Source organism: Alosa pseudoharengus, unplaced genomic scaffold (assembly GCF_046254945.1).
Source record: "Alosa pseudoharengus isolate Yale_2024_CS ecotype anadromous, Long Island Sound unplaced genomic scaffold, YU_APseudo_1.1 YU_APseudo_1.1_scf_19, whole genome shotgun sequence".
Lineage (NCBI taxonomy): Eukaryota > Metazoa > Chordata > Actinopteri > Clupeiformes > Clupeidae > Alosa > Alosa pseudoharengus.
The window spans coordinates 21,901,163-21,915,466 of NW_027468657.1; the positions used below are offsets into that span (position 1 = coordinate 21,901,163).

At 39.9% G+C, this 14,304-nt stretch overlaps 1 protein-coding gene across 1 annotated transcript; it reads right to left on the reverse strand.

Moving 5' to 3' along the window:
- Positions 1–11,280: 11,280 nt before the first annotated feature.
- LOC143132890 (stonustoxin subunit beta-like) lies at positions 11,281–13,947 on the reverse strand. The gene is made up of 4 exons (XM_076292716.1): positions 13,748–13,947; positions 12,443–12,613; positions 12,151–12,197; positions 11,281–11,840 (listed from the first exon to the last, which is right to left on the reverse strand). Exons 1-4 carry the CDS (start codon positions 13,945–13,947, stop codon positions 11,281–11,283), a joined length of 978 nt encoding a protein of 325 aa, XP_076148831.1.
- Positions 13,948–14,304: the final 357 nt, after the last annotated feature.

Here is a 14,304-nt window from a genome sequence, read left to right on the forward strand (position 1 = left end):
TTATAGCATCTGATAACTCTATAACTCTTGCTGTCTAAATGTGAGAAACACCAGAAACTTGTGATATATAAACACAACTCTTCAGTCACTTCCAGTAAGTCTCACCACAGTGACATGTTAAACTCAGGCCCCAGAAAACTGTGACTACTGTTCAGACAGGTGCATGGCAACGTGAAGAAAACGGTTAGGTGTTGCTTTCACAGTCCTTACAACATGCTATAACAGAAAGTCTTCTACCAGAACTTGTCTGTCTGCTGACAGATGCTCAGGAGATAGTCACTCTTTCTCCAGGTCTTTCATTCAGACTGTTTGATCAGACACGTTTTGACAAATTTCAGAGACCTACTGTATTGAGGCATGGGGATACAAACCGTACTAGCATTGGCTGTGGTGCTTGCAGGGACAACATATGGTAAGTAACCTACGATGAACATCATTATTGGTGATAACAAGATCATTATAATTTTTTGAAATATTGTGAAATGTTGGCAAAGCAAAGATCCTTAACAATGTCTTGGTTCATTGGCCAGATCTTCATAACCTGCTAAAATAGACCAGAGCGAGAATTCGCCAAGTACAGGTGCATCTGAAAAACTAGATGTACCGCAGAGCAGTACAAAATATGACCGCCGCCCAGTCCAGCACATTTTTTCCACAAAAAGAAATCACGCTGAAAGGCCTATATGATTCTAACTGTCTCACTAAATTGCATTATCCACACTCAATTCTCACTGGTATCTGCTAGACAACAAGTCCCAAAACATGATTAGTTCATAGATTTCACATGTAAAATTCATTTTATACAACCCCACCTCCATCTTGCCTGTTCATAATTCTGAGAAATTCTTGATTGTTTGTGTTATGTTTATGTTATGTGTGTGGGTGTGTGTGTGTGTGTGTGTGTGTGTCTGTGCGTGCTTGTGTGTGTGCCTGCGTATGTGCCTGTGCATGGAAGCATACATATGTCTACTGTGTGAGTATATGTCATACGTATGATTACTGTGAATGTGTGTGTGTGCGTGTGTATCTGTTTGTGCACATGTGTGCACATGAAATGGGTTAACATGACCCCTGGAGGCAAATATACGGAAAAAAAATGGTCATCCTAGGCCCTACAGTTCTCAAGATATTCACAGAGAACTGTGTCTGGCCTACCCTCCTTTCGGGGGGTCCAGTCCAGCGGGGGGGCTACAGATCAAAACAAAAAATGATGGTTCCATGCTATCCATATGGGGTTACATGCCCACCAAGTTTCGTCTACCCCGGTCTTTCAGTGTCCCGGGTCTCATTGACGGAAATTTGGACATGTGAAAAAGAAAAAAAAAAAAAATCTGACTAAACCTATATGACCGCCGCTTCGCTGCGCGGCGGTCATAATAATTAGAATATCATGGAAAAGTTTTTTGCCGTAATTTATTTCAAAAAAGGAAACGTTCATATGATCTAAATTCATTATACATAAAATGTGTTTTGATGTTTTTGTTTTAATCATGATTATTATGACCGCCGCGCAGCTAAGCGGCGGTCATATAGGTTTAGTCAGATTTATTTTATTTTTTTTATTTTTTTTTTTTTCGCATGCCCGAATTTCTGTCAATGATTCCCGGGACACTGAAAGACCGGGGTACACGAAACTTGGTGGGCATGTAACCCCACATGGATAGCATGGAACCATCGTTTTTCGTTTTGATCTGTAGCCCCCCCGCTGGACTGGACCCCCCGAAAGGAGGGTAGGGCAGACACAGTTTTCTGTGAATATCTCGAAAACCGTAGGGTTTAGGAGGACCATTTTTTTTTTTGTATGTTGATCTCAAGGGGCCATGTCAACCCATTCCATAACGACTCATTTCATGTATAGCGCCACCTAGTTAAACACAAAAAAGTAAAAATGAGGTGTTGTAATTGAAGGTATCTGTGACCTAACAAAGTCAAAACTGTACAAAATTGGAAGTGTAGGATCATTATGACACCCTCTGTATGCACGCCAAGTTTCGTGGAATTCCGTTCATGGGGGGCCACACAATAAATTCATTTATGTTACTATACACCAACTGGCCTGTAGGTGGCCGGAGACAGTTTTCTGTGAATATCTTGATAACCGTAGGGCCTAGGAGGTCCACCTTTTTTATGTATGTTTGCCTCCAGGGGTCATGTTAACCCATTTCATGTGCACACATGTGCACAAACAGATACACACACACACACACACACATACATTCACAGTAATCATACGTATTACACATACTCACACAGTAGACATATGTACGCTTGCATGCACAGGCACATACGCAGGCATACACACAAGCACGCACACACACACACACACACACACGCATAACATAAACATGTACATGCACACATGCACACAATTCAAGAATTTCTCAGAATTATGAACAGGCAAGATGGAGGTGGGGTTGTATAAAATGAATTTTACATCTGAAATCTATGAACTAATCATGTTTTAGTACTTGTTGTCTAGCAGATACCAGTGAGAATTGAGTGTGGATAATGCAATTTAGTGAGACAGTTAGAATCATATAGGCCTTTCAGCGTGATTTCTTTTTGTGGAAAAAATGTGCTGGACTGGGCGGCGGTCATATTTTGTACCGCTCTGCGGTACATCTAGTTTGAATCTTAATGATTACGGTTTACCGATCATGGAAATTCAGAAATCCAGTATCTCAAAATGTTACAATAAAGAATGTATCATACAGAAATGTTGACCTGAGAAGAGCTCTAATCAGCTAATAGTCAAAACACCGGCAATGGTTTGCTGAGCCTTTAATCTCTTAGTCTGTGTGCAAGACAATGGACTTTTCCACAATTGTGTGTGATGCACCTCATGGTCATGATGAAGTAGTTGACAATCCATAACCATTTACCATTAACATATGCTGTTATACACTAGTTGGTGTATTTTGTCAATCCAGTTTTAGCTGTGTTTTAATTTGATGCATTAGTGTTCAAACTCAAGTATCATGACTTAAATTCAGAAGTGGTGTCAAGTGCCACGATACAAAGTTTTGTTCATTCTTTACTGTCTGATTGTTTTTTTTACCCACTGAACTTTCCCTGCACAGCTCACTGTGTCAGCGTCACCATCAGCGATGAACTGCACAAAAATAAAAAACAGAAAAACTGTTAAGGTCTCCAGATTTAGAAGCTGTTAACTTCAGTCTACTTTTTTTTTTTATTCAGTTAATCAGTACCTAAGTCAATTAGTTCACAATGCCATGAAACGTGTATGTTTATGTGAGCAAAGCCTTTTAACAATATTTTGTCACATTTGTTGGGCAGGAATGGAGTCCATTTGTGATGCTACATGCAATGTTTCATGTTATGGGACTCATGGACAGCCTTTGTTTCTACTTCTGGTCACAGATAAAACCAGACAATTTCACTTGCATTTGTCTGAAAAAAACAGTAAGTCCAGAATTCTTAACTTTCAAAGAAACAAGATTACCTATCACAATCAAAAGCAGAGATGGACATTTTCTCCTGACAATGGGACCGTAATGATAAATCCTGCGATCTGGACTGATTCAGGAATGTATAAAGTAGAGATCCACCACACAAATGGCTCCATGAAGGCAACTAACTATGTGCACCTTATAATAAACGGTAAATAACTTTTTGAGAGCAACACTCATACTTGCTAGAGTCATACATTTATGAATCTCTTTGTTATAGATCAGTGTACAGCATTTGTTGTTGCCATTCATATTTGAAAGTGTTTAATGTTGGCTGTCTATATGTGTGTATGTTTTTAGACACAACCCCCATAACATTAACGGTCTCAAACATTACATACCCTCCTCAACATAACGACACAATGTCAAAGGAACAGGGTGAGACATTTGTGACATTATTGTGGTATATTGGTTCCACTGTTGTTGTTGCCCTCAGTTACAATTTGTGTGTATATAATATATCTCTGAAGACTGAGTATGTTTTTCTTTTTTTGTCTCTTTTAGCAATAATTTTAATATCAGGATCTCTTGGAGTCTTGTTTTTATGTGTGGCTGGGTCAGGAGGAGTTTACTACATCTGCAAAAGAAGAAAGAATACCCATAGGACAGGCAAGTCAATTGGAGATTAAAATAAAACTCAGAAGAAAATCATTTCCATCAGTTATCACTAAGTGAAAACTGAGAAAATGGAGCTAAACTAGAGAAGCTATGCTTTGTAAAAGCTTTGAAGGTGATGTAACTTCACATAACAAGTTACTTTATTTCCTCTTGGCCTCTCCCTCTTTACCTGCCTTTACAGCTGAAGCTGAGAAGCCGGAGTTGGAGTATGCTGACGTGTCCATACTGAAACGACAGAAGAAGCAGACGCACCAGAGGGGGAGGCGGGAGGAGACGGTGGAGTACGGGGAGTTGAACGTCCAGAGAGGTCTCACACTAGTGTATAATTTATGTTTCCATTTCTGACAGTTGTCATTAAGTGAAAACTGAGAAAATGGAGTAGATAAGCTATGCTTTGTAAACGCTTTGTAGGTGTTGTAACTTGGCATAACAAGTTACTTTATTTTATCTCGCCCTCTCCCTCTTTACCTGCCTTTACAGCTAAAGCTGAGAAGCCGGAGTTGGAGTATGCTGATGTGTCCATAGTGAAACGACAGAAGAAGCAGACGCACCAGAGGGGGAGGCGGGAGGAGGCGGTGGAGTACGGGGAGTTGAACGTCCAGAGAGGTCTCACACTAATCTATAAATTGTTTCCATTTCCGACAGTTGTCATTAAGTGAAAACTGAGAAAATGGAGCTAAACTAAATAAGCTATGCTTTGTAAAAGCTTTGTAGGTGTTGTAACTTGGCAAAACTGGTTACTTTATGGCCTCTTCCTCTTTACCTGCCTTTACAGCTGAGCCTGAGAAGCCGGAATTGGAGTATGCTGACGTGTCCATACTGAAACGACAGAAGAAGCCGCACCAGAAGAGGAGGCGAGAGGAGGCGGTGGAGTACGGGGAGTTGAACGTCCAGAGAGGTCTCACAATGGTGGAGCAGGAGGAGTCTATTCACCAGACTGTTAAAGCTGAGGTGCAGAGAGAGCAATCTGAAATGCACTTAATGTAATTATCCCTGTGCTATTTACCATCTACATACAGATCATGTTTTGTCAGATGAAACAAAGGAGATAAACTTTATCACATGCGTTCGCTCTGCTGCTTAGTTTGTCCTTTCTTTGAGTGTTGGTGTTTATGTTGCATAGGAAACAATAGGAAAGCCACATGATATTCTTAGCTGCTTTACCATAAATACATTAATATGTTTAATTTTGGCTTTGTTTTTGTGGTGTTGTGGTGGCCCATCTTGCAAAGAGGAAGCTGTTAACGGTGTGATCATTAAAGGAGAAATCCGGCGAGTTTTCACATAGATCTCCGTTTCTCAAGGTCACCGAGTACTGTCGATACGAAACAAAATCAATCGGTGTTTTACCTAGCTCAAGTTGCTTGACCCAGCAGCTAATGCAGCCAGAGCACTCTGGGGGCATGTCTGTGAGCCCCCATGTACACAGAGTGTAGCACTGTAGCTGCCTGGTTGCGTTAGCAGCTGGTTGCAACTTGAGTTAGGTAAAACTGATTGTTTTTCATTTTCAAACTTGCCGGATTTCTCCTTTAACGGTCAAGGCCACTGACAAGACAGAAGCTGCTGGCAGATCCACCAACGTGTCCGAACCAGAGTCAGAACGGCTCCATTCCCCCGGCAGGATCGGTCATTGTGGCACTGCTGGGGGAGCGTACCGAGTACCTTTTGTTTGACACTGTTGACTGCTTCTTGCTACATTGAAGTTCACATCAAACGTGTGAAAAACAAATGTGGTGTCAGCATTTCCTGTCATGAGTATTTCCTGTTGCTTGGTCCAAGGCTAATTATGGCTTTACACATTTAAAAAAATTATGAGCATTTTCATGTTTTAACTTGTATTGTCGCATAGCCTACATTAGTGTTTTTTTTTATTTATTTACTAGCCACTCTGATGTATTATCAATATTCTGCACTGTAAAAAAGTTTACACTTTTTGCTTAAAAGGTCTTTTCAACTTTGAAGTAAAACTGGGTGGGTCTTGATTTAAATGGCAGGCAAAGTGCAAAGTCAGTGCAAAATAACTATGGGTTTGGTGAAAGCAAGACCCTTGTTTTTCACAAAGAGATTCCTAACTTAATTCTTGATTGTAGAGGCGTGTATAGTAAAGTGTATTTTTCAGATGTGTCAGCCTTTGATAAACAAAAGCAGTCAGGCAACTGCAGACCCTCACCCTACAGTGCTAAAGAAAGTGAAACCAAAGTCATAATCATAATCTGGATCTGGGTGAACATGTAGGAGGATTGAGATATGGTTGCTCTCTAGCTTACTTGAAAATCTACAGTAAATTTTCAGTTATATGAGCAGACATACATGCACACACACGTGCAGATGGACAGACAGTAGGAATGAAGGCCTACCAAGTACAATACCCATCAGGCATGAAGTAATCAAAACAATGTGGCATTGGATACTTATGGAAGTTTATGGAAGTGTACTGTTAGTATACTTATTTTAAACTAAAAATAAGTAAGTTCATAAAATGATACCGGTAAGTTTTCTTATTGTGTACTGATCAGAGATATACTAAATTGATTTATACTTAAGTATACTTGGCTTGTACTGATATCAGAAATGTTTAAGTATATCTAGCCTATACTTGGTACTTATACTTAAGTATACTTGGCTTATACTGACAGAGAGTCTAGGTATATTTACTTGTAGCCTAGGGGCTGATATATGAGAGGCTGCATGACATATTCTAATATTACTCTTCAGTAAAGATTGGGTTTGGGTTAAAACTGGGTTGGGCTGTTCTGTTTTGGCAATACAATATTTGGTTGAACATTTTCATTTATAAAGAAAATGTTCTTTATTCAGATTATGTGTATTTTTGTATGTGTAGTCCACTGGTAATGTTTATATCAGTGAAGTTTAAGACTACTTAAGGTACAGTTAAAAGAGCTTCAAGTAAGGGATAATGGACGACACGCCGTTCGGTTCACAGAAAATAAATGCACGGTCAAGGTGGTAAAGTGCATTTATTTATGCTGATGTGTTCAGTAACAGAAATTATAGAGAATTTCAGCTAGCCTTATTATTATGCAATTACAGTCAGAGACATAGAGATCCTCATGTCTATTGCTCTGATGCTGTGTTTTATAAGCACTGTGATATGAAAGATTAGTAGTGTTCTACTCTTTGTTTAACATCATGTTCTTCCTGGGTGCACATTTTTTTTTATTGGGTTTACTTGGTCTTATATTTATGCATAGTAACATTAAGTTTTTTAAATTACACATGTATTTGTTGTTAAAGCAACTTTAGAACTGATTATATGTTGTGGGACGCAAAAGGTACCGATTCGGTGGAATGACCCCTCAATTGACGTTTGACCTCTGTTAGTTGAAGAGCAAAATTATGTGTTTTATTGGGGGAGGAAAGGGCAAAACTGGTCATTTTTCATTTGGCCACTAGGGGAGTAGTTATATTGCTTATTGTGGATAACTTGGGAGAGTCTCCCTCTACTGGCCATTTTGAGTAAAATAGTCTGTTTAGTCACATTTCTTGGTGCAGACCTTATTGTGAAATAAGTATTGAATGTTTTTTATTCCTGAGACAAATAGAGCGGCACTGCTCAACGAACGGCAACCTGTTTAAAATGTCAGTTTATGCATAAACTAGTTCCCATTCATTAAATCAGTTTATCAATAAACTGGTTCCCATTTATTAAGTGAGCAATGCTGTGATTTGTTCTTTTTCATATCAAACTACACCTCCTGAAATAGCTGCACGTGAAGTATACCTTACCAAGGTGATATGTAGTCTCTATTCTTAGGAGTCTTAACTCATCCTGGCCTTTTTTTAAGATGTTGGAAGTTTTGTTTTCAGCCTGGTTTACATTTTGTGTATCTGTACATTTCCTGGACTGCCCTGTGTAAATAAATATGCTTGAATAACCTGATAACCTTCTTACTTGAATGCATGAGATGAAGAGAAAATAAGCCCACACCCCCTCAATCATCCAAGATGAATGAGTGAGGGAAATGGTGAAGGAGGGAGAGAGCGAGTGATAGAGTAGGTGAGCAGACATAAAGAGGTTACAGTGAAGAGGGAGCAGGAAAGAAGTGAGCCAACATCTAATGCAGTTAGGTACTTTGTCCTCCTCTGTATTGTACATTTCAAAGTTAAAGTTTAGCCAGGATTAATGTGTAACCACTTGTGTATGTGGAGTGTATGAGGCTCACTCTTTGACTTTGCATGGGCATTCCCAGATGACTAATCAAAGGGTAGGTTGGGAGGGAACATTATCTTAAGGATAGGACAGGCAGCATGGATGTGGCCTGTAGGGTTTAGATTGTGGCAGACAAATACTGTAGCAATGGGTCTTGAGATATACAACCAAACCTAAAAATGCTTTATTAAACATGGAAATGGAACATGGTAATGAGGCATACTGTCTTTATGATTATCAGACAAACAGAACGACTTACAGTGAATTAACTACAGTTCCCAGCAACCTGCGGTCACTGACAACTTTCTGGTGTTACATTTGATGATGTCCCTAACCACTAGACCAACACCCCCTATAAATAATAACAATCAGGCATATAGGAAAAAAATATATTAAGAAACAAAATGACATGATCACATGAAAAATAAAACACCAAGACACAAAGAAAAAAAAACTAGTATAAAAAGTAGTATAAATCTGTATCTGTACTCTCTCACAAATCCCACAAAACCTGGAAGTCTATATACATTTCATTAAGATTCATGAAAAGATAACTAATACAACGTGTGTATTTGTAAAGAAAATAAATTCAATTTCTAAAATATATTAAAATATTTGATGAGAAGTTTTAAAATGTACTTCAGTAGATTCTATTCTTCCTAAAAACATACACCTGGGTATTGATTTCAGACCTCAGAATGTATAAGAGTTCTTGAGAAACAATGGCAGTAAGATAAACCTTGTCTTATTATGACGTACAGTATGGTCACAAAGAATAACAGATTATATAATAACATGATGTACATACTGATGTGACCTCTGGCATTTAGATCTCAAAATAGTTTTGCTTTGAGGTGTTTAATACACTTTTCTAGCTGTACTTACTTGTGGTGTTTAACACATTTTTCTTAAAAGGTATCCAATGTTGTTTCTGGTATTTTGGCAACTCTATAATGTTATATTTTACCTTGCCATTCTAAAAAGGCAAAGACCATCTCTAAAGACTATCTACTGACCAGTCGGTGCCCCCCAGGAATGTGTACTGAGCCCACTTTTCTATTCCCTCTACACCTACGGCTGTATTGCCACAACTCTAACTCCATTGTGAAATTTGCTGATGACTGGTGTTTTCGGCTTAAAGGGGTGGTTCAGGATTTTGGACATAGGACCTCATTTCCAAGTAAGCAAGTGTGATATTTATCAGTGGAGACCGTTTTCAACACGTTTCATCCAGTCCTTCTAATTGCAGAGTTCGGAGGTGCTAGGCTAGCGCAAGTCAACGGTATGTGCTAGCCTGCCACTAAAAACAGTCTTACCCACTCCAAAGTACACCCGAGGCAAATACATTATAACGCCAGACTATCGATGTAAATGTCTGTTTTGATAGTGTTATTTCTAACGTTATTCTATCCTTGCATTTCAACGATCGCATTACATTTTGAGGGACTAGTTTCTTAGCAGCGGCTGAATTATACTTGCTCCGGTTAGTAGTACTGCGCCGAAAAGTAAACAGTAAAGCGCACTCCAATGGGGATACCTAGTAGTAGCCTTGGTAATATCAGTCCGCCGCTGAGATGCAAAATGACTACTACCAACTTCAGGGATCAAAGTATAACTATTGCAACGCGATGCGAGGGTAGTTGAATTTCTCACACTATTCTATCAACACAGACATTTACATCGATTGTCTGAAATTTGCCTCGGGTGTACTTTGGAGTGGGTAAGACTGTCTTTAGTGGCAGGCTAGCACATACCGTTGACTTGCGCTAGCCTAGCACCTGCGAACTCTGCAATTAGAAGGACTGGATGAAACGTGTTGAAAACTGATAAATATCACACTTGCTTACTTGGAAATGAGGTCTTATGTCCAAAATCCTGAACCACCCCTTTAATCTCTAACAGCAATGAGGCCGCCTACTTGAAGAGGTGGATAGGCTGACATAATGGTGTATGATCAACAGCTTAGACCTGAATGTCTCAAAAACAAAAGAGATAGTGGTGGAATTCAGGAGAGAGAAGCAAAGGACCAGTTACACACCACTGAAGATCAATGGGATACCAGTAGAGAGAGTTACCAGCTAAATACCTGGGTATCCATAAATAAAAATACCTGGGTATCCATATCTCAAAGGACTTAACATGGTCAACTCATGCCATCAGTCTAGTAAAGAAGGCTAGACAGCGTCTATACCATCTCAGGCGGCTGAAGAAATTTAAGATCTCCTCAGCATTGATAAAGACATTTTACACCGCTGCTGTTGAGTCGCTGCTTTTGAGTAGCATTACTGCCTGGTATGCTAACAGTAGTGGGCAGGACAGGAGGGCCCTCAGTAGGGTGATCTGCTGTGCAGAGCGCATCACTAGGACTGCTCTGCCCTGTCTCCAGGAGATCTACAACAACCGTTGCAGATCCAGGGCACAACGCATCATGAAAGACATTCACCATCCCAACCACAACCTCTTCAAGTGGCTACCATCTGGTAGGCGACTAGCCTACATCTCAGCCAGAACTGAAAGACTGAGGAAGAGCTTCTTTCCGCAGGCAGTACGCTTGGTCTAGGGGCAGGCCATTGCACATTAGGAGATGCTACACAGTTGGAGATGCTACACTTTACATTTCACTGCTATTGTACATTTCATTGCTATTTTACGAATAAAACTTGAATTTCAACTTCAACCAGGTAATGTTTCACGATTTTTCCACATTGCAAGGCTGGTTCTCCGTCTGTGCAGGTCGGTGCCAGCTCTATGGCTATGGTAGGTGGACAAATCCCCTATTACAAGTTAATTTACCATCAAATGGTTTGGAACCTGTTATATTAAGGTAACACTGCTTTAACTTAACTGTAGTTTCAGTTCGTAATCATTCTTCTCTATTTTGTTCTTCCAACTCAATTAGTATAACCTTACATTTTAAATTAATCTACAATTTAAACAGCCATGCTATATGCTTTGAAGTAGTCATGCTTGTTTAAAGTGTTAAATGTGTTTGTTGCATCCCACAAAAAGGGAAGCACCTTCTCACTGACACAGAGATACTGAGGAATCCCAAACCCAAAACCCTGGATAGAGAGGCTCCGTGAATGTGGAATGGAATGTGTACAGAGGTGTGAGGCTGCCTGTGATAGGGGAGACACTGTAGAAGGACAGAGTTCCTGCTGGCCAGTCCAAATACACCCCTACTCTTCTGGAGAATGTGGAGGGGGCCGGTATGTAGTCACTCTGATTATTGTGTCTCACAGAGAATGTGTTATGAGCACAGTACAGACTCCAGGACTTGTCATTGTATCCCAGCCAGGACTTATCTTTGGTTCCAGTCCAGGACTGGTCACTCAAAGCCCTCCTATTGATGCCTTTATAAGCCACGCCTATAGCAGCGCCATTCCCATTCCACTCAGCCTCCCAGTAACAGCGTCCACGCAGACCCTCTCTACACAGGACCTGATAACAAAACCCCTTAAATCTCTCTGGATGATTGGGATGAGGCTGCTTCTCACTTTTCCATGTTGCCTTTCTGTTTGCTTCAGATAAACAGAGATGTGTGTTTGCTGTGTTTGGATCCATTGAAAGTTTACACACATCTACAGAAATTAGATGACATAATACTATTTAGTATGAAATATAATGTAAATTTAGTATGAAGCATAATGTAAATATTGAGAGTGCACAGTGGCAAGCTCTGTCCTGAGAGCGCTAAGGTCTTATATAAGAAGGTCCTGTTATTAATATAGTAATATAATTAATATAAATAATATTATTAATATTATAATTTAATAATGGTGCTGCTACTTGCTAATGTTGATTTGAATGAGTTGGATGATAACTTTGTGTGTGTGTGTGTGTGTGTGTGTATGTGTGTGTGTGTGTGTGTGGGCCTTTACAACTACTTACATTTTTTGGGCCCTGGCCTCAGCCTGAACTCTCCTCCATTGTCGACACCAGAGACAGAGAGAACCGACAGAAAAATTTGTTCTCTCTCAAGATAACTCACAAAGACACCCAAACAAGCACACTCTAAGGTTGCATTGAAATGTGGCTTCTTCTTTGAAGCTCCCAGCATTCATTTTACATTAGCAGACTGTGTTTTCCAAAAAGTCCTGAGTGCTTTTTTTAAACACTGTCGCAGGCATTTGTTTCTACAGCTCAGAGCATCTTTTTAAAGTTGAAAAGATGTTCTACATACTTCAGTTTAATTTGATAGTGTGAAACTTCTCGTTTAGCAGAGAGCAGCTTCATTCCTGACTCGGTTGGGGGATTGTAGCTCAGGTCCAGCTCTCTCAGGTGTGTGGAATTAGAATGCAGAACTGAAGCCAAAAATGCACAGCCATCCACTGTCATTAAACAGCAGGACAACCTGAGAAAACATTTTGAAATCTTTATTTTGTAAAGAATAACAAAAGAAGAAAAAACTGAACATAACGCAGCAGTTTCTGGAAAAGAATCACCACCGACCTCAATATCTGCAGATGACTCACTGGATCCTTCAATCCAACAGAGAAACTTCACTCCTGAATCCTGAAGGTCATTGTGACTCATGTCCAGTTCTTTCAGTGGACAATTCACTGATAGAAGAACTGAGGCTACAGCTTCACATGACTGTGCAGTTAGTTCACAACCAACAAGTCTAGACAGAGAGAGAACAATATGTTAATTCTGCACATGAAAATTCTATACACGAAAAACAGCCCCGCATTCCATGGTAAGAAATCTTCAGCATATTGGCTGTGCTTGTAAAGGCCAAAATTATTAACTCCAAATTATTAAACTGTACAAAATTGGGAACTGAACTTTGTGAACAGGGAGTTTGAAGTTATCATGTCTGGTGGCTATACACTCACACACATGCTGACTCTTACATGCACCATGCACACAAGAACACAGAGAGAGAGAGAGAGAGAGAGAGAGAGAGAAAGACACACACACACACACATACACACACACACACACACACACACACACACACACACATACACATACCATAATAATACGTACTTAAGTGTCTTTAGTTGACAGTGTGGATTCCCTTGAATAGCTGAGAACACATTCTCTGCTGAATCTCCGAGGGCATTGTAACTCAGATCAAGCTCTTTCAGATAAGAGTTGTTGGAACTCAGAGCTGAAGCCAAAGAAGAACAGCCTTCCTCTGTCACTGAACAGCCAGAGAGTCTGAAATCAGATTGATAGAGTATCAAGTAGGCTTTGATTTGGGAACCCAAAATCATTGTCTCCCCCACAAATTTCTCCAGCAGTGGGGGGTTTCGTCACAGAAGGTAACAAAATTATTATTTTTATTATTTTATAATTTTTCATTATTTTTTCTTCTGCCAGATTTTATTTATTTTCAGTATTTTGTGTCAACGATTCCCTGGACACTGAAAGACCAGGCTGCACGAAAATGGCATTGCAAGATTATGCAATATGGCCCTTCTGAAACTTCACAACATCCACAGCAATGCTTCACACAGAGGCTACACTTATTCCCACTAACCTTAAGACCTCCAGTTTACAGTTTGGATCCTCCAGCCCAGCAGAGAGCAGTGTTAAACCTGAATCCTGAAGATTATTGTGACTCAGGTCCAGTTCTCTCAAAGCTGAGTTTGCTGACTGTAGAACCGAGACTACAGATGAGCAGGACACATCAGTGAGATTACAGCCAGCCAGTCTGCAAAGTAGGAGAGAGAGACTCATAAGTCAATATATGGACTTCAAATCTGCTTTAAATGCACCACTTTCTCAATGTAGACATTGAGATTCAGCATCAAAATACAAAGCTTACGTTTATAGACCTCAGTATCTGCAGTTTACACTGTTGATTCTTCAGCTCATTTGAGAGCAGCTTTACTCCTGAATCCTGAATGTCATTGATACTCAGGTCCATTTCTCTCAGAGGGAGATATCCTGACCGCAGATCTGAAGCTAATGTTACACAGGACTCTTTGGTTAGCTTACAGCCAGCAAATCTAGAGTAAGAGACAGATATAGGATAAAGTTTATTTTTTAGAAGCACACTCTCTGTATCATATGATCTCTGTATCATTTTACAAC

Excerpts from the sequence above, each read along its gene's own strand:
- LOC143132890 (XM_076292716.1), bottom strand. The coding sequence starts at position 13,947 with ATGAGTCTCTCTCTCCTACTTTGCAGACTGGCTGGCTGTAATCTCACT. Across the intron at positions 12,614-13,747 it reads TGTAAACTGGAGGTCTTAAG|GTTGTCCTGCTGTTTAATGA; the intron begins GTTAGTGGGAAT and ends ATGTTTTCTCAG. Across the intron at positions 12,198-12,442 it reads CACTATCAAATTAAACTGAA|TGTCGACAATGGAGGAGAGT; the intron begins GTATGTAGAACA and ends CTCTGTCTCTGG.